Source organism: Suncus etruscus, chromosome 10, assembly GCF_024139225.1.
Source record: "Suncus etruscus isolate mSunEtr1 chromosome 10, mSunEtr1.pri.cur, whole genome shotgun sequence".
Classification (NCBI taxonomy): Eukaryota; Metazoa; Chordata; class Mammalia; order Eulipotyphla; family Soricidae; genus Suncus; species Suncus etruscus.
Genome location: NC_064857.1, coordinates 793,936 through 817,434, shown reverse-complemented (window position 1 = coordinate 817,434; position 23,499 = coordinate 793,936). Strand labels below are relative to the sequence as shown.

Here is a 23,499-nt window from a genome sequence, read left to right as displayed (position 1 = left end):
ATAATAAAATGAAATTGAAATCTGTTTATTTATAGATGAGGAACATATTTCATGTTTGAGGTTTTGACCTGGACGACTTATAGAGTTGGTTTAAATATTCTGTTTCAACCTGTGTACTTTTCTAGTGTTCTAAGAAGTGACAGGACTTTTGGGTGCTGATCTTTTTTTTTTTTCTTCCTTCGGTTTTTGTTTTTGGGTCACACCCTGCAGCATTCAGGGTTACTCCTGGCTCTGTGCTCAGAAATCACTCCTGGCAGGCTCAGGGGACCATATGGGATGCCGGGATTGAACCTCCGACCTTCTGCATCCAAGGCAATACCTTACCTCCATGCTATCTCTCCAGCCTCTTTTGGGCGGGGGAGGTTGATAATTTTTCTTTGGAGTTGAGAGTGTGTGCATTGTTACTTAAGGAAAGATACTGTGCTGGAGATTGAATCCTGATTCCCCATTTGTAATCTGTATTCTATTCTTTTGAGAAATTTCTAGCCTTGGGGCAGTATTTCTTATATGGATAATTATAGCAGTTACTCTTAACTTACTGTTATGTATTTAAAATTAAAGCTCACTTTGGAGTTAGATTTTTCGTGAAGTATTTTTATGAAAAAACCTGAAATATTCAGGTTACTTTTGTATTAATCACTATTTTCTTTCTTTTGTAAAGGTTATCTCTCCAGCCCCTGTAAAGCAAATTAAATTTTTCCTAGTAAATTTAGCAGTTTTTCCAAGACGATTTTTAGATTTGGGATATTTTATTTATTTATTTATTTATTTATTTATTTATTTATTTATTTATTTATTTATTTAGACCTTTTTTTTGGGCGGGGGGGGGCACACCTAGCAGTGCTGGGTATTACACCTGGTCTGCACTAAGAATTACTCCTAGCAGTGGTTATGGGATTATAAGGAATGCTGGGATTAAACATATGCTAAGTTCAAAGTAAATACTGTATGCAGGGAACTATTGTTCCAGTCTATATATATATGGCAGGAATGATCCAGGGAATTTGTAGTCTGTGGTGCAGAAAGTGGATATTTTCTTTCTTTCTTTCTTTCTTTCTTTCTTTCTTTCTTTCTTTCTTTCTTTCTTTCTTTCTTTCTTTCTTTCTTTCTTTCTTTCTTTCTTTCTTTCTTTCTTCCTTCCTTCCTTCCTTCCTTCCTTCCTTCCTTCCTTCCTTCCTTCCTTCCTTCCTTCCTTCCTTCCTTCCTTCCTTCCTTCCTTCCTTCCTTCCTTCCTTCCTTCCTTCCTTCCTTCCTTCCTTCCTTCCTTCCTTCCTTCCTTCCCTCCCTCCCTCCCTCCCTCCCTCCCTCCCTCCCTCCCTCCCTCCCTCCCTCCCTCCCTCTCTCTCTCTCTCTCTTTCTTTCTTTCTTTCTTTCTTTTCTTTCTTTTCTTTCTTTCTTTCTTTTTTTTGGTTTTTGGGTCACACCCGGCAGATCTCAAGGGTTACTCTTGGCTCTACGCTCAGAAATCGCTCTTGGCAGGCTTGGGGGACCATATGGGATGCCAGGATTTGAACCACTGTCCTTCTGCATGCAAGGCAAACGCCCCACCTATATGTTATTTTTCCGGCCCCAGAAAGTGTATATTTTCTGTCTTTTCACTTGAAGGTGGATTTATGAGTACTTTGTTTTGTTTCTTTTTCTAAAGAACATGGTTTGGGAAATTTGTGATAAAGCAATTATGTTTTTTATTAGTTTAGATACTGCCATTTTTGCTGTTTTAAAGCAAAAAATTTACTGAATTGTCTATCTTATATATAAAAATTTGGATTTTTCTTGTAGTATTGCTTAGTTGTATCTTTTATGTGGATATTTTTGTAGCTACCTTAATAAAATTGACTTGTCTTATTTCTTCTAGCAGTTATACCAGAGTGTGAGAGTTAAGCTCACAGAAGCCAGAGAAATCATCATGAAGTTATATGTATTTCTGGTCAATACTGGAACGACCCTAACATTTGATACTGAACTTACAGTGCAAACGTGAGCTGTATTTCATTTATTCACTTTATTATTTTTATTTTATTTTTTAATAGCATATTTATTTAAGCACCATGATTACAGACATGTTTATAGTTGGGTTTCAGGTATAAAAAAAGAGCACCCTCTTTACCAATGCAACCTTCCCAACACCATTACTCCCCATCTCCCTCCTCCCCACCCCATGCCTGTATTCAAGTAGACTGGCATTCTGCTTCTCTCACTCATTACCATTATCATGATTGTTGTTGGTGTAGTTATTTCTCTCACCACTCTTTGTGGTGAGCTTCATATCATGGCCTGTCCTTCTAGTCAGAGACAATAGAGATGACCCATTTATTCATTATTCATGCCATTTATTCAGTTTAATTTTGCATTTTATGCATGCAAAAAGTCATGAATTTTTTTTGAGAAGATTATTCCTTTGTTAAGTAAGAATTGCATTGTGTATCATAAGTCTCAAGTCTTTTATTTTGAACATTTTTATACATATAGTTTACATCTGTTACTTGGTTTTGTTTGAATAATTCATCCATAATTATCAGGCTTACTGATAAACTCAGTCCAGCCAGAGCTATCAAATTGAAGTTTTCCTAACAGATTGCTATTTTGAGTTTTACATGACATTGTTAAAAGAATTATTGCTGGGGCCGGGCGGTGGCGCAAGAGGTAAGGTGCCTGCCTTGCCTGCGCTAGCCTTGGACGGACCGCGGTTCGATCCCCCAGTGTCCCATATGGTCCCCCAAGCCAGGAGCGACTTCTGAGCGCATAGCCAGGAGTAACCCCTGAGCGTTACCGGGTGTGGCCCAAAAACCAAAAAAAAAAAAAAAGAATTATTGCTAGTTATCTAAAGCAGCATCTACCGTTCCTTTTGTTGTTTTTAGTTATGGTGAATTGCAGAGTTAATGGGTTTTTGGCATGCTTTGTTTCAACACTAATCCTTCATCAGTGTTCCCAGTCTTCCTTTCATCCAGAATCTCTGCTCTTTGACACACTTTATATTATATTTATAATATAATATATTTATTATATTCATTCATTCATTCATTTATTTTTAAGATTTTACTCTGTTCCTAATAAGAAGCCTTTGAAGTTGTTTTGGTTTTAGGGCCTAACCCAGTAGCGCTCAGGGGTTACTCCTGCCTCTGTACTCAAAAATCGCTCCTGGCAGGCTCTGGGGACCATACTGGATTCCGGGAATCCAACCAGGGTCCATCAAGTTTTGGCCACATGCAAGGCAAATGCCCTCTGCTTTGCTGTTACTCTGGTCCCTAGTATACATTTTAGACACTGCAGTTTAGAGCTCTGTAACTAATAAAACTTCATGAATACCTCTACCACCTTTTAGCATGCCACATCCCTCCTCCAAGTAACATCTTCCCTGACCTATTCTCTTTTTTGCCACCTACCCACCCACCCACGTTATATTTTTGTTTGTTTGATTATTCTGTGTCACATAGTGTTTGTGTTTTTGTGAATGAGAACATAAATCATTGAAATATTTTAGCCTTCTTTATCTAATAATTATTTCTTAGCTTTGGAAGTGTTTCTAATGTTTGTTTACTGAATACTTTCTTATATTTGTGAGAGTGGCCAGGAGTTCTCGGGGAGCAGAGGATATATTTGGTAGTGGATATATTTGGGGAGGTCAGCTGGTGGGAAATAGATGCCCCAGGATCCCTTCCTAGCAATTCTTATCCCACTGGGCTGTTGTTGAATGCAAGGACCAGAGGATCCAGTTCAAGTTAAACCCAGGGATTGCTTAATCGCCCTAAAAGTGCTCAGGGCATCCAGGACTACACCTCTCAACACATGGGTGAACCATGCGGTGCTAGGAATTGAGTTGAGTCAGCTACATGAAAGGCTTTAACACCTATAGTAGCTCTCTTGTTCCATTCTGTCTATATTTTATTTTATTTTTTGGTTTTTGGGTCGCACCCAGCAGCGCTCAGGGGTTATTCCTGCTCTATGCTCAGAAATTGCTCCTGGCAGGCTCAGGAGACCATATGGGATGCCAGGAATCGAACCAATGAAAGGCAAACATGAAAGGCAAACGCCTTACCTCCATGCTATCTCTCTGGCCCCTCTGTCTATATTTTAATTGCTATTAGTATTATATACATAATTCTGTCTGCAAAATAGTATAAACTATTGTGGGTTAATATATTGTTTTAAAAATCAAAGTGTGTAAAAGTAAGTTTTTTTTTTATAAAATACAAATTTACCTCTTAAATAATTTTTTTTGTTTTGTTTTGTTTTTGGGCCACACCCGGCGGTGCTCAGGGGTGACTCCTGGCTGTCTGCTCAGAAATAGCTCCTGGCAGGCACGGGGGACCATATGGGACACTGGGATTCGAACCAATCACCTTTGGTCCTGGATCAGCCTGCTTGCAAGGCAAACGCCGCTGTGCTATCTCTCCGGGCCCCTTAAATAATTTTTTTTAAAGAGAGGAAGAGAAGTTCATATTGCAATATGATAAGGCAGTTTGACACACAACCTTTGTCTGAGAATGCTATTTGACCTGATGTTAATTTGAGTTTTTTTTTTTTTTTTTTTTTTTTTGCTACATCATATTAAGTGCACAGCCATAAGTATGTTTAGCCTGTATTTCATGGACTCTGTTTTGGATATGACACATGGCCAGTTTATTCATATAAGATCAGTTTGTCGATTGTGAAATCCAGTTCTAGAAGTAGAGGGTCAGACTTTTTTCTCTTTTCTGATGGGGATACTTTTGGGTTGAATTCATAAATTTCTTTGATAATTGTACCTAGTGCTATTGTGATAATATAGTTTATCACTGGACAAATGGAAATAAATGAAATAAATGAACCTCCTCCCCCCTTTTTTTTTAGTGTGGCTGACCTTAAGCATGCCATTTATAGCAAATACAAAATTGCTATTCAACACCAGGTGCTGGTGGTCAACGGAGGAGAGTGCATGGCCGCTGAACGAAGAGTGTGCACCTACAGTGCGGGGACGGTAGGTGCCTCAAGCCTTTCCACACAGACATCCCACCTGCATGCCACGGGTGGGAGCTCTGCTTCACAGAGGGAGGATGGTTTGTGATCTGGAACTGCAACAAATTACTTTTTGCATATGTCTGTGTATTCTGTGTATGTGTTTTACTTCCTTAGGACACGAATCCAATTTTTCTCTTTAACAAAGAAATGATCTTATGCGATCGTCCACCTACTATTCCTAAAACAACCTTTTCAACAGAAAATGACATGGAAATAAAAGTTGAAGAGTCTCTTATGATGCCTGCAGTTTTTCACACAGTTGCTTCCAGAACACAGCTTGCAGTGGTAAATTATCATTATTTTTGCAATTTAATACCACCAATTTTTCAAAATGACATTTATTGCTGTTGTAGGATTTTCTCAAAATTCTATTAATTTATTTAGGCATTAATAATCTGAAAAACTGATTGCTGTTAAAAACATTTAGATTGAATCAAAGAGTTGTCTAAATACAGAGAAAACCTGCAATAAACATGAACAATAATTAATATGCCTTATCCATTTTTAGTTATTTTGTATTTGCAAACAATGCCCACATTTTCAATGGTATTGCTCTTGAGTCTTATTAAGAAATGCTTATCCTGGGCCCTGAGAGATAGCACAGCGGCGTTTGCCTTTCAAGCAGCCAATCCAGGAGCAAAGGTGGTTGGTTCGAATCCCGGTGTCCCATATGGTCCCCTGTGCCTGCCAGGAGCTATTTCTGAGCAGACAGCCAGGAGTAACCCCTGAGCACCGCTGGGTGTGGCCCAAAAACCAAAAAAAAAAAAATGCTTATCCTTAGTAAAGAAAAGCTGTTCTTTCTTTAAAACAGGGCCTGTTACACTGGCAGGCCAGAGGACAAAGGGTGATGGGATAGGATGCACTCTTGGTTAATTGGTGGAGGAGGTCGACACTGGTGTTGGGAATGTCCCTGAATCACTTAGATCTGAACTTCCAGCTATGAAGGATTTTGTAGAATGCAATACTTTCAGTAAAATAAAATTTAAAGAAAAAAAGAAGGACTTCAAGTGAACAGCTAGTAGAAGAGGCCTTAGAGCATCTGTATGTATTACATTTTCCAGAAGACCTCCTGCTGTCCAAATCTGCCATACTTTTATAAAGATAATTACATTTAGATATATAGGTCATATATAATTGATTTTTAGTTTTTGGCTGGTGGTGACCAGACCTCACTCCTGGCTCTATGCTTAGGAATCACTCCTGGTGGGCTTGGGTGGGCCATTTCGGGAGCGCACATTTGAAGTTGTTTCAGATACACGCAAGGAAAATGTCCTACCCACTGTATATCTCTTCACCCATAATTGAATTTTTATGTACTAGTATAAGAATTTACCTTCATTTACCTTTCATATTCAATACTGTATACTGATCTTTCCTTCAGTATAAATATATTACATATTACAGTATAAACTGTTATCTAGAAGATACTAGGCTTTTCTTTCTACACACATTACTTCCCATGATAGATACCATTTCCCTCTTGGATTCATGGTTGCTCAATTTATCTAGACGCTTGGGAGCTGAAAGTCAGACATGCCCAATAGAAACAAAAAATAATTGCCAGAGCAGTATTTTTTTTTTTATTTTTATGTATTCATGACTACATGGGAGCACACCTGCAAACATATGTATAAGCATTGTCTTTCACAGTTTTTCCTTCTTTTTTGATGTAGGAAATGTATGAAGTTGCCAAGAAACTTTGCTCTTTTTGTGAAGGTCTGGTCCATGATGAACATCTTCAGCATCAAGGCTGGGCTGCCATCATGGCCAATCTGGAGGATTGTTCAAATTCATACCAAAAGCTACTTTTCAAATTTGAAAATATTTATTCAAGTTATCTGCAATCCATAGAAGACATCAAGTTAAAACTTACCCAGTATGTGCTATTGAAATGGATAGTTAAGTTATTTAAAATGCTTTTATAACTTGTTGTTTGGTAACTAATTTTAGTCTTAACGAAAAGACGAGTTATTTTTAAACTCGTGGTATTATTTTGTAGATCAAAGTTTAAAAATCTTAGACCATAGTCTGCAGATCTCTATATTTTCTCTTTATGTTGTTTCTTGTGGGGCATTGGGTGGACTTGCAACTGCTAATCAGGAAGCCCTGGAGCCCCTGGATTCTCTGCCAACCAGGCTGTCAGTTTATTGGGAGGGTTTGAGGATGTTGTGTGTGTGTTGTTGTTCCGAAGTCTCCCAGGATGTGTCTCACAATGATTGGAGGGTTAGGTGGATCCTAGGGATCCAACCAGGATTGATTTAATTCAAGGTCAGCACCTTATCTCCTCTCTCTAGGACATATATTGCTTTTTTTTTTTTGTCTTTGTCATGTTTTTTTTTTTTTATTTATTTAAAAGAATTGAAAAAAAAATTTTTTTTATTTTTGGGTCACACCCTGCAGCACTTAGGGGTTACTCCTGGCTCTATGCTCAGAAATCGCTCCTGGCAGGCTCGGGTGACCATATGGGATGCCGGGATTTGAACCACTGTCCTTATGCATACAAGGCAAACACCTTACCTCTATGCTATCTCTCTGGCCCCCTTGAAATATTTTTTGATCAAGCCAAGAGTCTGTTGTCTTCTGGCCATACCGCCATATTTCCAGTAAATCAGCTTTACAGGCAAATGTTTAGAAATTACACGTCAAAAGGAAAGGAAAATTGATATTTCCAAATATCAATTAAAACACTTAAATTAAACCATTGTAATCTAGCACTCATTTCAATGACTTTTTACACCAAGCCATCTGAGTGCATGTTTTTTTTTTTTTAATTATTTTTAAGGGGGGATGTCTAAGAAATGTGAAAATAAAGCATTGAGTCATAAAATCTTTTGTATGTGTACAATAGTTACTGTTTTTGACATTTGTAATTTTTTTGTTACCTTGAACTTGAGGGAAGTTGCATATTCTTTTTCTTTCTCTTATTTCTTATGAGACCTGACCCAGCGACACAGTGTTCTTAGGCCTGATGGTTTTGGGGGTGGTGTTGAGGGTTCCATGTAGTACCAGGAATTACACTTGGTGTCTTAGTGCATGTCATCCCTTTGACCTATTTCCTATTTCTTTTGTTTTTGGTATTTTGGCTTTTGGGTCACATCCAGAGACACTTACAGATTACTCCTGGCTCTGCTCTGAGAAATTACACCTGGCAGATGTAATATGGTCTCCCCGAGATCATATGGGATGTTGGGGATTGAACCCGGGTGGGCCGTATATAAGGTAAACACACTCCCCATTTTGCTATTGCTCCAGCTCCCTAAATTTATTTTAATCACTTACCTGATCGAGATACTAAGATTATGTGTGATAGATGTTACTATTTTTCTTTTTTATTAATGTCAGAGTGATAGCACAGTGGTAGGGTGTTTGCATTTGCCTTGCATGCAGCCGACCTGGGACAGACCGGGGTTTGATCCCGGCATCCCATATGGTCTCCCCACCCACCTCACTCCCCAGCCTGCCAGGTGCATTTTCTGAGTGTAGAGCCAGGAGTAATCCCTGAGCATCTCTGGATGTGACCCACCCAAAAACTAAACTAAAATAAAAATTTACAAATATCAAAATGTCAGTCTAGGGATGTTCCATTTTTGTACTGACAGCTGTTTTCCATTTTCAGTTTAGGAACTGCAGTTTCAGTCATGGCCAAGATCCCACTGCTGGAGTGCCTGACCAGGCATAGTTACAGGGAATGTTTGGGAAGACTGCATTCCTTACCCGAACAGGAAAGCTCAGAAAAAGCTGAGTTGAAAACCTCCACTGAACTGGTGCTCTCTCCTGATATGCCTAGAACAACGAACAAATCCTTGTTGACCTCATTTCACAAGTCAATGGAACACGTAGCCCAGGATACAACAGATGCTGAATGTGGGAAAGAAATTCAGGAATCTTGCCAGACTGTTCTCCAGAAGGACGAAAACGTCCTGGATACTAAAGAGGGGGATCTGCCTTTTTTTAATGTTTCTTTGTTAGACTGGATAAATGTACAAGATAGACCCAATGATGTGGAGTCTTTGGTCAGGAAGTGTTTTGATTCTATGAGCAGGGTAAGTAGCATTGATTGGCATTTCTTGGAGTATTGAAAATGTCTGTGTAGACTAATGTTGGTTTATAACGAAGGTTTTAGGTATGCATAGATCAATCATACTAGTAAAAATAATCTGAGTCCATTGTTCATCAGACTGATAACTCCTTTAACCTGATTTCTGTAATATGCTAAGTAATGGGTCTGATTTACACGAAGTATTTTAGGTATAATGTGAATGAATATTGTCTTACAGTGAAAGTAGCGAGCCTTGCAGCATGTTTACAATGAAGTATACATTAAATGGCTTAATTCATAATCTTACTAGTAGACATTGTAAACATAAACAATCAGCAACAGTGTAGGCTTGTTCCTTTATCAAACTTAGTGATTGTAGTACTTCAGAGTAAGTTTTTTCTCTCTTGTAAATTAGATAGTATAACAACGTCTTTAGTTTGTTTCTGCTGTGTTATTTTCTGCTACATAAGACTTAACATTTTTAGTACTTTACTCTTGGGTTTTGAATGCCAGGCCCTGTAAAGAAAAAGGCAGAATTAGCCACCTTTGGCGTGACTGATTTTTTTCTTTTCTTTCCTCCTCCCTGCTCCCGCTCTCTTGTTCTTTCACTCTCTCACTCTCTTGCTTTTTTCCTTTATCCTTTTTTTCTTTTAGACAGTGTGGTATGCACTATTTATTATGAAGGAATACTGTGTGTTGTATCACTTTATATATTTATATTCAACACCCAGTTATTGTCCACTTTGACTAGTTCCGATTATTATCATCGTAGTGGTCCCTTGTCTTACCCTAATTGCACTGCTCCAACATAGACTGGTCCTCCTGACCCTCATTTTATTATTTCTGCATATTATTTTTAATGGGTCAGTGATAAGAGCTGGAAAGATAGGGCAGAGGGGTGAGGCACTAATTGTGCATATGGCTAGCTCCAATTCTATTGTTATCACTACAGATAATCCTTGAGCAGTGTCACGACTGATCCCCCTTATCCCTGAGTAATTCCAGGTTTGTAAGTGAGGCTGCTGAAGTCAGATCCAGGGCAAGCAAAGAGCTTATAGATTCAAAAATCCTCCAGACCCACTTTTTTTTTTGGGGGGGGGGGAGGGCAGGGAATAACTCCAACAACCCTTTATTGGGTGGGAATAGGATATTTATAATGTGTCTCTGCCAATTAGGTTAGGAGAAAAAAAGGATAAGTACTCTAAAGGAAGAACAGGACATGGTGTTTGTCAAGGGAGTAAAATAGGATGTGTATTCTGTCAGGCTCTGTGTTTACCTACAGCTACTTTCTACCTCCAAAGGAAAAACAAGACACATGGTTGTATAAAAGAGAAAAAGTATTCGAAGTCCTGAGCTGTGGGCTCCAGTGAAATGAAACATGATCCTTTGACTCCTCGTATAAATCATACAGCAAAAGGAGCCCAGAGAGGCACTCTATGGCTACCAGAGAGCGAGCAGAGGGCATGTTCCAAAGTGGTCTTCAACGTAGAATCTTTTAAGAGCCATGAGGCCATTGGTGACTATTAGCTAAATGCCTTCTATGTATGGGGATTCATTTATAGTGAACTTTCCTTAAAGGGAAAAGGGAGTAATATTGACAGTAAAAACAGTATTAGGAGTGCCACAGTTGAGGGAAGGGGAAGTGACAAGGTGCCAGATGGAGGGTTTGGTGTTCACCTGTGCCAGAAGTTATCTATCAAGTGAGTGTCTTTTCTGCAACCTCACGAGATTATTTTAGACTGTCTGAACATCATTAATTTTATATAATTAAAGCCAGGGTGTGGGGACAATTGGTAGTAAGATTGGTAGTTGATTAAGCAAATTGAACATATGATTAAGTAAGTTTGAAGGTGTTGATATGTTTTAGAGATTTGTTAGACTGATTTCTTACTTATTCAATTTGATTTTGGGGCTACACCCAGAACCATGGGTGCTAAGCTCAAGGCACCATGTTGAATGCTGGAATCAAACCCAGGTCCATCTGAATAAACCATGTGCAAGGCCAACACCCTGCTGCTGTGTTATCATTTTGGCCCCGTATACTGATTTGTTTTATTTTGGAGGGGGGGTCACACCCTGCTGCGCTCAGGAATTATTACTCCACTCCTGGCAGGCTCGGGGAACCATATGGGATGTGGGGATCAAACCACTGTCCATCCTAGGTTTGCTGTTGGCAAGGCAAACGCTCTATTGCTATGCTATCTTTCTGGACCCCTAACTGATTTATTTTAAATGACCAAATTTTTTTTTTCTTTTGTTTTTTGTGCCACACCCAGTCCTGGTTCTTCGCTCAGAAATTGCTCCTGGCTAGGGGAACCATATAGGATGCTGGGAATTGAACCCAGGTCCATTCTGGGTCTGTTGCATACAAGGCAAACACTCTGCTGCTGTGCTATCGCTTCGGCCCCCTGACTGATTTATTTTAAATGACCAAAAAAGTCTTGTAGTTATTCTGCTTTACTTAATATAAACAAGCCCTGAAAATCATAATCTCTGTGGGATGTCAAGAATGGATTTAATTGTAGAGTTATTCAACAGGTATAATTCCAAATAAGAGAAAAGTAACACCTTCATTTACGTAGTCTAATAAAACTCAGATTTTCCTTGCTTTTTTGCTGTTTTATGTTTGTCTTCATTCTTCTGTAGATATGATGCTTTGAAATATACCAATTTTGCTGAAAATTTTATTCATATTCATTCCTTGTTGTTCAGCTCGATCCGAGGATTATTCGACCATTTATAGCAGAGTGCCGTCAAACTATTGCCAAACTTGATAATCAGAATATGAAAGCTATCAAAGGGCTTGAGGATCGCCTGTATGCCCTGGATCAGATGATCGCTAGCTGCAGCCGCCTGGTGAATGAACAGAAAGAACTTGCTCAGGTGCTTATTTCAGCCTTCTCTCAGGAAAAGGAATTTATAGTTTTCTGTAAGGAATTTTATGTGCCACATTAATTTGTTATGTTCCATTTTTCACTAGTCTTTGAACATTGCTAACTAACATAGCACTATTGTTTACATATGATAGAGGTATTTTCTTGACATTTATGAGCTGAGGCTTGAAGAGTTAAAACTGAAATGCTTTGAGTAGCCCAGAGGACATCTTTGTATATGTTGAAGAACATTCATGCCTCTTGCTCCCATGGCAAAGAATAAAACTGAAATTTCTATAAAAACAAAAATATGATAATCTTTAAGAAAATTAAAATTAGAATATTTTGGTTTGATTTGCTGCAGTATTTCAAGATTCCTTGTTAAAGTAGATCTATTAACAAACAAAAACGAAAATGGAATTTCAAAGAATAAATAGCAAAAGATTTAGTGGTTATGATCTGACCTTTAACATTTTGGGGGCATCTTAGGGGTGGTGAGTCTACCACTGGGCAAATCATGGTCTGATTTTTTAAGTATTCCTCAGTATAAGCCAGAGTAAAATTCAGTGTTCCTAAAGTATTCCTTATAATGGGAAAATGATTGTGTCTTATGCTACTTTATGCCTAATTTATTTGCAGTTTTTGTTGATATTCTAAGTTGCAGTGGCTTAAAGAATTGAACCCTCAAGGGGCCAGAGTAGTAGCACAGTGGTAGGGCATTTGCCTTGAAGGAGGCTAAACTAGGACAAATGCAGGCTCGATTCCCAGCATTTCATGTGGTCCTCTAGCCAGGAGTGATTTCTGAGCGTAGAGCCAGAAGTAACCCCTGATAGCCACTGGGTGTGGCCAGAAAAAAAAAGAATTGAACCCTTAAAACTTAAAACCCTTGTCTTTTATCTCTAATTTTGCTACTTGAAGTAGTAGCATTTGGACATTATCAGTTAGTCATTTAATTAATTAATCATCTCTAATTAGTGCATTCTTAATATTCTTCTGTAATACATAGATATACTATATTTCTTAATTGTCTGATTACCTATTGGAAGCTAAACTGTAAGAATGAAATGTAGAACTTCAAGACAGATGACTTCCAGCTGCACTTTAGTGAAACTAACTATAAGATATATTGGTTAGGGCCGGCGAGGTGGCGCTAGAGGTAAGGTGTCTGCCTTGCAAGTGCTAGCCAAGGAAGGACTGCGGTTCAATTCCTTGGCGTCCCATATGGTCCCCCCAAGCCAGGGGCAGTTTCTGAGCGCTTAGTCAGGAGTAACCCCTGAGTATCAAATGGGTGTGGCCCCCCAAAAAAATGATATGTTGGTTATATTAAGAGGTGGTATGGGGACCACAGAACAAGTTTCACTTCTGTATCTATATGTTGCATCGCCAAGATATGTAGATACAAGAATTTTAACTGAAACATCATTTCCCTTGCTGATCTTATTAACTTGGTTAAGTTTTGTTTTAATTTTCTTACTTTATGATTTTGTATTATAAGAATAGAATCCTCCATCCTTCCATAAAAGAGGAGAAATAGAAAGATTTATTGTCTAAAGATTTTAAATGATAAATAAAACATTAAACAGCTTTTGAGTAAGCTATATTTAGGATGTTTGTAGTTTTATTTGTTTTGTTTTGCTTTTGGGGTTTTTCTGGTCTGAATTAATAAAGAAACTTCAGATCGTACAAATCTTGAATTATTTCTCTATTTGCCTGTTTTTTTTTTTTACTTTATTTAAATAAAATGCAACATGTAGTTGACCATCATGCATTTGTTGTCAGACAAGTGAGAACAGTTATTTTAAAAATAAATAAAAATAAAGAAGGAAGAGAAGATAGAAATATTTTTGAAAAGAATGAAAGAAATAAGTAACAATGGCAAGCTGTTTGTGAAAATTAGCAGTGGCAGAAGGTTTAGTAAATTCTTGTTAGCTGACCACTCGGTTATATTGATGTGTTCCTTTAGGGGTGATAGCACCTAACAAATGAAGTTGTCCAGAAATTCAAAGCAATATACTGATTCAGTGGCTTTTGTGTGGTGTTCTCATCTGACAAGCCTCTGGGAAGGAGGAGGAGTGGGGGGTGGGTGTCTGCATTCACTTCAAAAAGCCCTGGTGATATAAGCCCAGCAAGTGGGATTTTTTTGGGTAATGGAGGCAGGGGTTTGAATTGAAGCCCTCTCCTCCTCCCAGAATGGCCTGCTTTCTGCTCTGTGGCCTTTGTACCATGATTTTTCAAGGCTAGGGAAAAGAATGAATCTGTAAAGCTGGCCAAAGGGCACCATGGTGCCTGTGTTTGTGGGTATGGTGTGGTTCTTTGAGGATTACTGGTAAAATTAGAAAATAATATTTTTCTCCCCAGAATTCATTTATTGTATATTGGAGGGAGTTGTGAGTACTGTACTAACTGGCAACTTAGTGTGTTTCTTTAGAATATAGCCATTATGATTAGTATAGCAAAATTCAGAACATAGTAGAGATGAAAATCTGCTCTCAACCTACCTTTAAGCATAAAGGGCATATAACTGCTAAACCTTACTTCCATGGAGGCAAAAAAAAAAAATAGTACTGAAGGACATTCAAGATTTTTATTTAAGTACTTAAAAGGTGGTTTATTAAATATTTGATTTATTTCTTTGAAAACAATTAATACTTTTTTTTTCTTTTTTTTTTTTTTCTTTTTTTGGTTTTTGGGTCACACCTCGCCATGCTCAGGGGTTACTCCTGGCTCTGCACTCAGAAATTGCTTCTGGCAGGCTCAGGGGACCATATGGGATGCCGGGAATCAAACAACCTACCTTCTGCATGAAAGGCAAACACCTTACCTTCATGCTATCTCTCCGGCCCCAAAACAATTAATACTTTGACCTCGACATTTGAAAATGCCTTTTATTATAAACTATGTAACATTGTGTAACACAGATATGCATCGTCACATCACACCATCTGTATATTAGCAAGGAAATTTTTTATTAAGTAGTAGAAACTTTCATTTTTATAGAGATATTGCAGATCATTGCATTTCTCACGTTACTGTCTCTTCCTTGCTGTCTTGCTTGACCATTCCCATCACTACAGCCAGTAACTATCACTGTCTCTCTGTCCCCTATCTGAGTTTTCTTAGAGCTCAATGTGAAAAGGAAAGTTCCACAATAAGAGGACATGATTACTAATTCTGTGTCCACATGCAAAGAATCCTGGGGGCAAATTTTTTTTTCGGGCCACACTCGTTTGATGCTCAGGGGTTACTCCTGGCTAAGGGCTCAGAAATTGCCCCTGGCTTGGGGGGACCATATGGGACACCAGGGGATCGAACCGCGGTCCTTCCTTAGCTAGCGCTTGCAAGGCAGACACCTTACCTCTAGCGCCACCTCACCGGCCCCGAAACTAAATAATTTGACATCAGCTCTCATACCCGAAAACTGGTGCTCTTGATAAAAAGCTGAGCTACTAACTCTCTTAACTACGGGAACACACAGTAGCATTGGAAATGTTATAATCACTTATCTGCTTCATCATTTTCCAAGCTTCTTACATACATGTAAAAGTAAGGTTTTTTCCGCCTCAAGAAATCTGGGGGTTTGGATCTATTTTTAGAAGGCTAATAAGACAGTAACCAATTATCCAATGGCAATAGCTTTTCAGGGAGGGGGTGTGTGCTGGAGGGACTGGGATTTGGGTCCACCCCAGCAGTGCTTGGAGCTATTACTAATTCTGTGCTCAAGGGTTCCTCAGCTTATTGAGCCATGTCTCCAGCCCCAAAGCAGTATATTTTAGTATATAAAATTATAGATACAGTTAAGTCTATAGCAATTTGAAAAGAAACTAATATATAAAAGTGCTTTTTTTTTTTTTTTTTTTTTTGGGCCACACCCGGTAATGCTCAGGGGTTACTCCTGGCTATGTGCTCAGAAGTTGCTCCTGGCTTGGGGGACCATATGGGACACCGGGGGATCGAACTGCGGTCCGTCCAAGGCCAGCGCAGGCAAGGCAGGCACCTTACCTTTAGCGCCACCGCCCAGCCCATAAAAGTGCTTTTAATGAGTACAGCATGTAAACAACCTAGGTTCAATCTCTTGTACCACGTATGGTTCCCCAGCCCAGCCGGAATGATCTCTGATCACAGTGCTAAGAGGTAAAATTTGAGGACTGCTGTATATATCTAAGCCACATCCCTCCTCCCCTTCTCCCAAAAGTATACAGTATATTAGTAGAGTCAAGAATAGAATATCAGTATAACTAGAAGGCTTGAAGTTATGTCTTTGAACCTAATATGAAAAGAGCTGAAATACTTAGGAGATATGAAGTAAACTTAAATATGCTATATCTGAATTACGTGAAACATGAGTTCTAGTCAGCAAAATAATGAGAATTCATCTGAAAGTAAATATACAAGAAAACTTTGTTATGCAAGTATACTATCGTGTATCTTTGGTTACATGAAATTAGTGTGTTGCATTACTTAATGTCATATTCTGACCAGTAACATGGAATACACACACGTGCTAGTAGGTAAATGTGTTGGATAAGTCACTTTGAGTTTCTAACTTTTCTAGTCTGCAAATGGAACAAAAGTAGATGATCATAGCGCTAGAATTTCTTTCTTGTCCTATGAAGATATCTATTATGCTTTGGAAAAGTGGAGATTTGAAAATGCATTTGAAAGTAGAACAGCTTATAAGACTGTCCTCTTGAGTATTTGATTTTCCAGATGCTAGTTAATAATTAATGTCCTTTCAATATTTTCTCTCAAAGGGATTTTTAGCTAATCAAATGAGAGCTGAAAACTTGAAAGATGCATCTGTGTTACCGGATTTGTGCCTGAGTCATGCAAATCAGTTGATGATTATGTTACAGAATCATAGAAAACTCTTGGATATTAAACAGAAGTGTACCACTGCCAAACAAGAACTAGCTAATAATCTGCATGTCAGATTGAAGTAAGTGGTCCTGTTTTGTTTCACTGAAGATGTCTGGCACTGGTGGAAGAATGATTTTCTCTTAGTATATTAAGATACCTGATTGATTCACTTGGAATTGACTAGGTTGTGGGTCTTGATTTCATTGTGTAGGTGGTGTTGCTTTGTAATGCTTCACGCTGATCAGGATGGAGAAAAACTGCAGGCTTTGCTTCGCCTAGTCATAGAGCTGCTGGAAAGAGTCAGAATTGTTGAAGCTTTAAGTACAGTTCCTCAAATGTACTGTTTAGCTGTTGTTGAGGTTGTAAGGAGAAAAATGTTCATAAAACACTACAGGGAGGTACGTAAATTGACTTCTATTAATTATACATGAGCCTTAATGAATTAAAGTGTGGTACTAATGTGTGCTTTTTCTTTTAGTGGGCTGGTGCTTTAGTCAAGGATGGAAAGCGATTATATGAAGCCGAAAAGTCAAAAAGGGAATCTTTTGGAAAATTATTTAGTGAGTACTTATGATTGAGTCATTTTTTTTTTCGTTTTGGGGCCAGGGGTTACTCCTGTTTATACACACTCAGAAATTGCTCCTGGCTTGGGGGACCACATGGGACGCGATTCAGCCCCAATTAATTTTGTAGAGACAAGGCTTTTTTTTTTGGGGGGGGGCACACCCGGTGGTATTCAGGGGTTTACTCCTGCCTCTGCTCAGAAATCACTCCTGCAGGCTCAGGGGACCATATGGGATGCCAGAGATTAGACTTGGATCTGTCCCGGGTCATTTGAGTACAAGGCAAACAAAGCCCTACTGCTGTGCTATTGCTCCGGCCTTGACACAGCTTCCTTTTATAGGTATGAATGACATTAAACTCTTGATAAGGTTTTTTCATCTGTTAAATTTTAAGTGATTCAAGTATTTTCCCCCCCCCTGAATACTAGAGATAGTTTTTAACCTTAAAGTCAGAAAATAACCACATGGTTAATTTCTTTACACAGGGAAATCTTTCTTAAGAAATCGTTTGTTTAGGGGATTGGACTCCTGGCCTTCATCCTTTTGTGTATGTATTTATTTTAAATCCATGATTTAAATCTATGTTTTATATGTGTTTAGACTTATTTCTGCCATTTTGGGTCACACCCATTGGTATTCAGGGGACCAGAATTGAACCTCAGGTTGGCCATGTGCAAGAGCCCAATCAAGGCAATCAAGCCCTACCTACTATTTGTTCTGGCCCAAATCTTTTATTTCTAAAATATCTTATTAGAAACTCAAAGAATATTGATCAGCCTGATCTTTTACTTCAAAAACCAATAGACATAAAGCTTTTATGATAGAAAGTTTTTGTTCAAGCCTTCCTAATGCAGAGATGATGCTCTATTATTTTTTATTATTATTCCTAGTAATAGATTATCTTAGTCACTTTCCTTCCTTCACTCTTTTTTAATATTCCTTTCCTCTTCTCACCTCATTTTTGCTCCATTTCTCTGCCCCTTTTGTTGTCTTTGTTTTTTCTGTAGTGCTTTGGGGTTGGGGGTATACCTGGCTGTGCTCAGAGCTTACTCCTGGTTCTGTGCACAGGGATCACTTAGGTGGGGCTTGTGGGAATACATATGGTGTTGTGTCTAGAACCATGCTGTATGGGAAGCTATGTCATCTCTCCAACCCTGCTCATTTTCTTTCTTTTTTCTCTTTCCTTCTGATTTTCATTCTCAACTAATCAGAGAAATACTTTGCAGTCATTAGTTTTTTTAGCCACAACCAGTGGTGCTCAAGATGTGAGTACTTAAGGTATTCAGGTACTCGGGGGGTTACGTCTGGCTTTGCACGTGAGGGTCATTTGCGTCAGTGATCAACAACAGCTGATGTAGCTATTAAGATTCAAATAATATAGTGCTGTCCCTAAATAGTCCTTTATTTTTATTATTTAGCATAAGTTATTTAAACTTAATTTTTGGCTTATTAATTATAGTTTCAATAATTTATAATACTCTTGTGAAATATATTTTGATAAATTCTTTTTTCTGTCTAGACTCAGAAGCCCCGAAAGTTTGACTGTGAACTTCCAGATATTTCATTAAAAGATTTACAGTTCCTGCAATCATTTTGTCCTTCAGAAGTTCAGCCATTCCTCAGGTAAATTTTATTCCGATCTTAGTTGTGTTGGGGAGATTGCCAAGCAGTGCTCAGGAGGCGGGGGGGGGGGGGGGGGTCGGCAGGACAATGATAGGCCTTGAGGGGTCAGTGTTAGAAGAACCTAGGCCCTAGGCTACCGTAACTGGGCTGGGGCCCTCCAGGGCTGCACCCAAAAAAGTTCGGAACTGTGGAGAGCTGAGATTGAACCAGGGTCAGCCACATGCATGCAAGGCTAGAGCCTTACTCCTGTAGTACATCTCCAGCCTCCCATTATTTTAATAGAAGCCTCTTCAGCAGTGCTTGTTGAACAGGGGCCGACTAATGGCAAGCAGCGTTTGGCTTGGCCATGCAGACTGATGTGGATGCTGTTCAGGTTTCAGTCCCGCTAAGCAGTGCTAGTAAAACGATGTGTGCACAATTGCCTGAATCAACTAGCACGTTCAAGGCATTTACTCCACCTTTTGAACCACCTCCCACTTTCATTTGTTTTTGTTTGTTTGTTTGTTTGTTTGTTTTGAGGAGACACCCAGCTGAGCTCAGGACTTACTCCTGATGCTGTGCTTCGGCTTCACTCCTGGAGGGGCTCCATAGACCATTTGGAGAGCCAGAGATTGAACCCATTTGAGTGTGTGCAAGGCAGCACTTTGCCTATTGTACTATCTTTCTGACCTTCATTCAGTACTTTCATGTCTTTTTTAAACCTATGGGAAATATTCTAGAGATACTAAAGTAAGAAATTACCTTATAACTGGTTTTTCCTTTTTAGAAAATTTCTGGGGACTATGAAAACAAACAAAATGGAGAAAATTGGGGCCAGATTGATAGTACAACCAGGGCTTGATCCCTGGCATCCCACATGGTCCCCAAACACTGCCAGGAATGACCCGTAATATCAGAGCCAGGCATAACCCCAGAGCCATTACTGTACGTGAGAATTCTTAGTCAAAAAAAATATGAAGGAAATTATGCTTGATTTTTAAGTTTTAGTGTATTTGAGAGATTCTTACCACTATATTGGTGATGTCTTGCTGTAATTTCATCATAGATTAAATTTGTTTATTTTAGTTAAAGATATTTTCATTGAAAAAACTCATTTGCATTCTGTTTCAGGGTCCCTTTACTTTGTGACTTTGAACCTCTACACCAGCATGTTCTTGCTCTACATAATTTGGTAAAAGCAGCACAAAGTTTGGATGAAATGTCACAGACCATTACAGATCTACTGAGTGAACAAAAGGCAAATTCAGTTTTTAAAAATGTTTTGCTTTGTAAGTGAAAAATGTCTACGCTTTTGCAGTTTTCTATAGTTTTTCTTGTCTTTTCTAGGCATCCACGAGTCAAACTTCCCCACATTCGGCTTCCTCTCCCCGGATAGAAAATGCGACAGGAATTACAACTGCTACCTCACCAAAATCTCCTCCTCCACTCACTGTTCAGGATCCTCTGTGTTCTACAGTATGTCCCTTAGAAGAATTATCTCCAGATAGCATCGATGCACATACATTTGATTTTGAAACTATCCCCCACCCAAACATAGAGCAGACAATTCGCCAAGCTTCATTAGACTTGGATTCATTAGCAGAGAGCCCCGAATCTGATTTTATGTCTGCAGTGAATGAGTTTGTAATAGAAGAAAATTTGTCATCTCCTAACCCTATAAGTGATCCACAAAGTCCAGAAATGATGGTAGAATCACTTTATTCATCAGTTATCAATGCAATAGACAGTAGACGTATGCAGGATACAAATGTGTGTGGCAACGAGTCGTCGGGAGACCATTCTTCTCTAAATATTCAGTTAGAAAAGTGTAGAGTGGTTGCCCAAGACTCTCACTTCAGCATAAAAACTATTAAGGAAGACCTTTGTCACTTCAGAACATTTGTGCAAAAGGAACAGTGTGACTTTTCAAACTCTTTAAAATGCACAGCAGTTGAAATCAGGAACATTATTGAAAAAGTAAAATGCTCTCTGGAAGTAACACTAAATGAAAAACATCAAAAAGAACTGCAGTCGGTAAAGAGTGAATATGAAGATAAACTTGAGACACTAGTAAAGGAGAGCGAAGAAAATGAAAACAAAATAAAAAAATTAAAAGGAGAATTAGTATGCCTGGAGGAGGTTTTACAAAATAAAGATAATGAGTTTTCTTTGATTAAACATGAAAAGGAAGCTGTCATCTACTTACAGAATGAAAAGGAACAGAAGTTGTTAGAAATGGAAAATATAATGCATACCCAAAATTGTAAAATTAATGAACTGAAACAGTCACGAGAGTTGGTTTTAGAAGACTTAAAGAAAGCTCATGTTGAAAATGACGAGAAGATTCAGCTGTTGAGGGCTGAGTTTCAGAGCTTAGAGCAGAGTCATCTAAAGGAATTAGAGGACACGCTGCATGTCAGGCACACTCAGGAGTTTGAAAAGGTGATTACCGACCACAAAGTTTCTTTGGAGGAATTGAAGAAGGAAAATAAACAAAGAATTGATCAGATACAGGAGTCTCATGCCACCATCATTCAGGAAAAAGAACAACAGCTCCAGGAATTAAAGCTGAAGGTGTCGGATTTGTCAGATATGAGATGCAAATTAGAGGTTGAACTTGCATTAAAGGAAGCAGAAGCTGATGAAATTAAAATCCTACTGGAAGAAAACAAAGCACAACAGAAGGAGACCTTAAAGTCTCTCCTTGTACAAGAGACAGAAAATTTGAGAACAGAAATAAGTAAACTCAATCAGAAGATAGAGGACAATAATGAGAATTATCAGGTGGGTTTGGAAGAGTTAAGAACTTTGATGACAATTGAAAAAGATCATTGCATTTCAGAGTTGATTAATAGACACGAAGAAGAATCTAATATGCTCAAAGCTGAATTAAGTAAAGTAACATCTCTGCACCACCAAGCATTTGAAATAGAAAAGAAATTGAAAGAAGAAATAATGGAACTGCAGAGAAAATTGGACTCAGAATTGAAGGCTCTTGAAAAACAGAAAGACGAAAAAATGGTTCAGCAAGAAGAGAAGTATGAAGCTATCATCCGAAAACTTGAGAAGGACAAAGAGGGATTTGTCGTGAGCCAGGAGCAAGACCGAGAACAGTTAATTCAGAAGCTTACTTGTGAAAAAGAAGCAGCCATTCAGGCTGCCCTAAAAGAATTTAAGTTGGAGAGAGAGGCTGTTGAGAAAGAACTAGTAGCAAAAGTTAAGCACCTTGAGACTCAAATAGCAAAAAGGTAAGAATCAACTTTGATTTGTAATTACAGAATCTAAACACTACCAGTTCAGTTTAATTGTATCATCATGCTATAAATTGCTCATTTATCGGAGACAAATGTGGAAATTGATTATCTTGATGTTTATGATTATGATTTTTCCTCTGAGTAGTGTTTACTAAAGACTAAATACTAAAAAACTAGGGTTCTAGTTTTCATCATTGGCAGCAGTCCATGCTACAATTTCACTTATTTCTTCTGTAGTTCAAAAAATTGTGCTTTTTAATTCATCATGATTTTTCATACTTTAGTTGTTACTGTCTGATGATCAGAGAAAATGGTCTTGTTTCTGCTCTTTAAAATTTGTTGAGAGGATTTGTAGTATAATAAAGTTTCCAGAATGTCTACTTTTCTATCATTGATTTTTCCAGTGACTATATCTAAAGGGAGATATAAATGTTACATTCTAACCTCTTTACACAGTTTTTGTCATCGACTCTACTGTGTAGAATTCATGTATTGTGTCCAATTGAACTTCCCTTCTATTCTGAAAACAAATTGTAGGGTGGTTGGAGTAGAGAATTTAATGTAGCAGTTGGGGCCTGCATGGATATTTACAGAGTGGGGCAATCAAAAGTCAAAGGAAAGCTCTCAGTGAAAATATCAGGAAAACAGAAGTTGAAGCAACAGTGATTCTCCATGGCTCGCTGAGAAGCTGCTCACAACCCTCAGGAATCTTTTCAGAGCCCCAGAGCTGGGTTTCAGTCCGCAGTCAGCATGGGTAATTCTTACATACTTGACAGCAGTCTGCTGGGAAACTGCACCTGTCTTCATGCACTCTGGAGAGTGAGCCCAAGTTGCTTGTCAAAACTTTCGTACATTATTATCATTGACAAACTTGAAAATTTAATGGGGATTGGGAAAAATAAAGACTGCATTTTTTGTACAGATGAGATTGTAGGGGAATAAAAGGATTGACAAAATAACAGTTCAGCAGTAAATACCCATTTTGAACTAAGTAATCCTACAAAACTCTTGGACCAATATTGAATTTATAAATAAAGACACTTAAAATTTCTTGTTTCTGTCTAATGTGATTCAGCTTGTATATTTCATATGGCCTCAGATATCTTTTCTCAGCCACCATAAAACCTGAGAATTCAAAATTTTTTCATGTGCAGTTTGAATTTCAGGCCAATAAAATAGAGTATTAACTGCTATGATCACAACCGTACTTGTAGGGTTAAGGGGTAGAAGAATGGAGAGGTGGGGACAGCATTTTTAAAAATCACAAAGAAGTACAAATATAATTACTGTAGTCTGTTTCTTTAAATGCTCTG

At 38.4% G+C, this 23,499-nt stretch overlaps 1 protein-coding gene across 3 annotated transcripts in view; it reads left to right on the top strand.

Moving 5' to 3' along the window:
* Positions 1 to 23,499, top strand: part of RB1CC1 (RB1 inducible coiled-coil 1) — a 74,813-nt gene that overhangs the window by 20,655 nt on the left and 30,659 nt on the right. For all 3 annotated transcript variants that reach the window (XM_049781906.1, XM_049781905.1, XM_049781904.1), the window contains exons 3-15: positions 1,856 to 1,977; positions 4,831 to 4,957; positions 5,113 to 5,283; positions 6,672 to 6,874; positions 8,615 to 9,041; positions 11,750 to 11,920; positions 16,662 to 16,846; positions 16,979 to 17,165; positions 17,246 to 17,327; positions 17,816 to 17,877; positions 18,850 to 18,953; positions 20,064 to 20,190; positions 20,280 to 22,180. In XM_049781906.1, coding sequence (XP_049637863.1) covers positions 1,907 to 1,977; positions 4,831 to 4,957; positions 5,113 to 5,283; positions 6,672 to 6,874; positions 8,615 to 9,041; positions 11,750 to 11,920; positions 16,662 to 16,846; positions 16,979 to 17,165; positions 17,246 to 17,327; positions 17,816 to 17,877; positions 18,850 to 18,953; positions 20,064 to 20,190; positions 20,280 to 22,180 — 3,818 coding nt within the window. In that variant the 5' untranslated portion in view covers positions 1,856 to 1,906. The remainder of the gene's footprint in view (positions 1 to 1,855; positions 1,978 to 4,830; positions 4,958 to 5,112; positions 5,284 to 6,671; positions 6,875 to 8,614; positions 9,042 to 11,749; positions 11,921 to 16,661; positions 16,847 to 16,978; positions 17,166 to 17,245; positions 17,328 to 17,815; positions 17,878 to 18,849; positions 18,954 to 20,063; positions 20,191 to 20,279; positions 22,181 to 23,499) is intronic.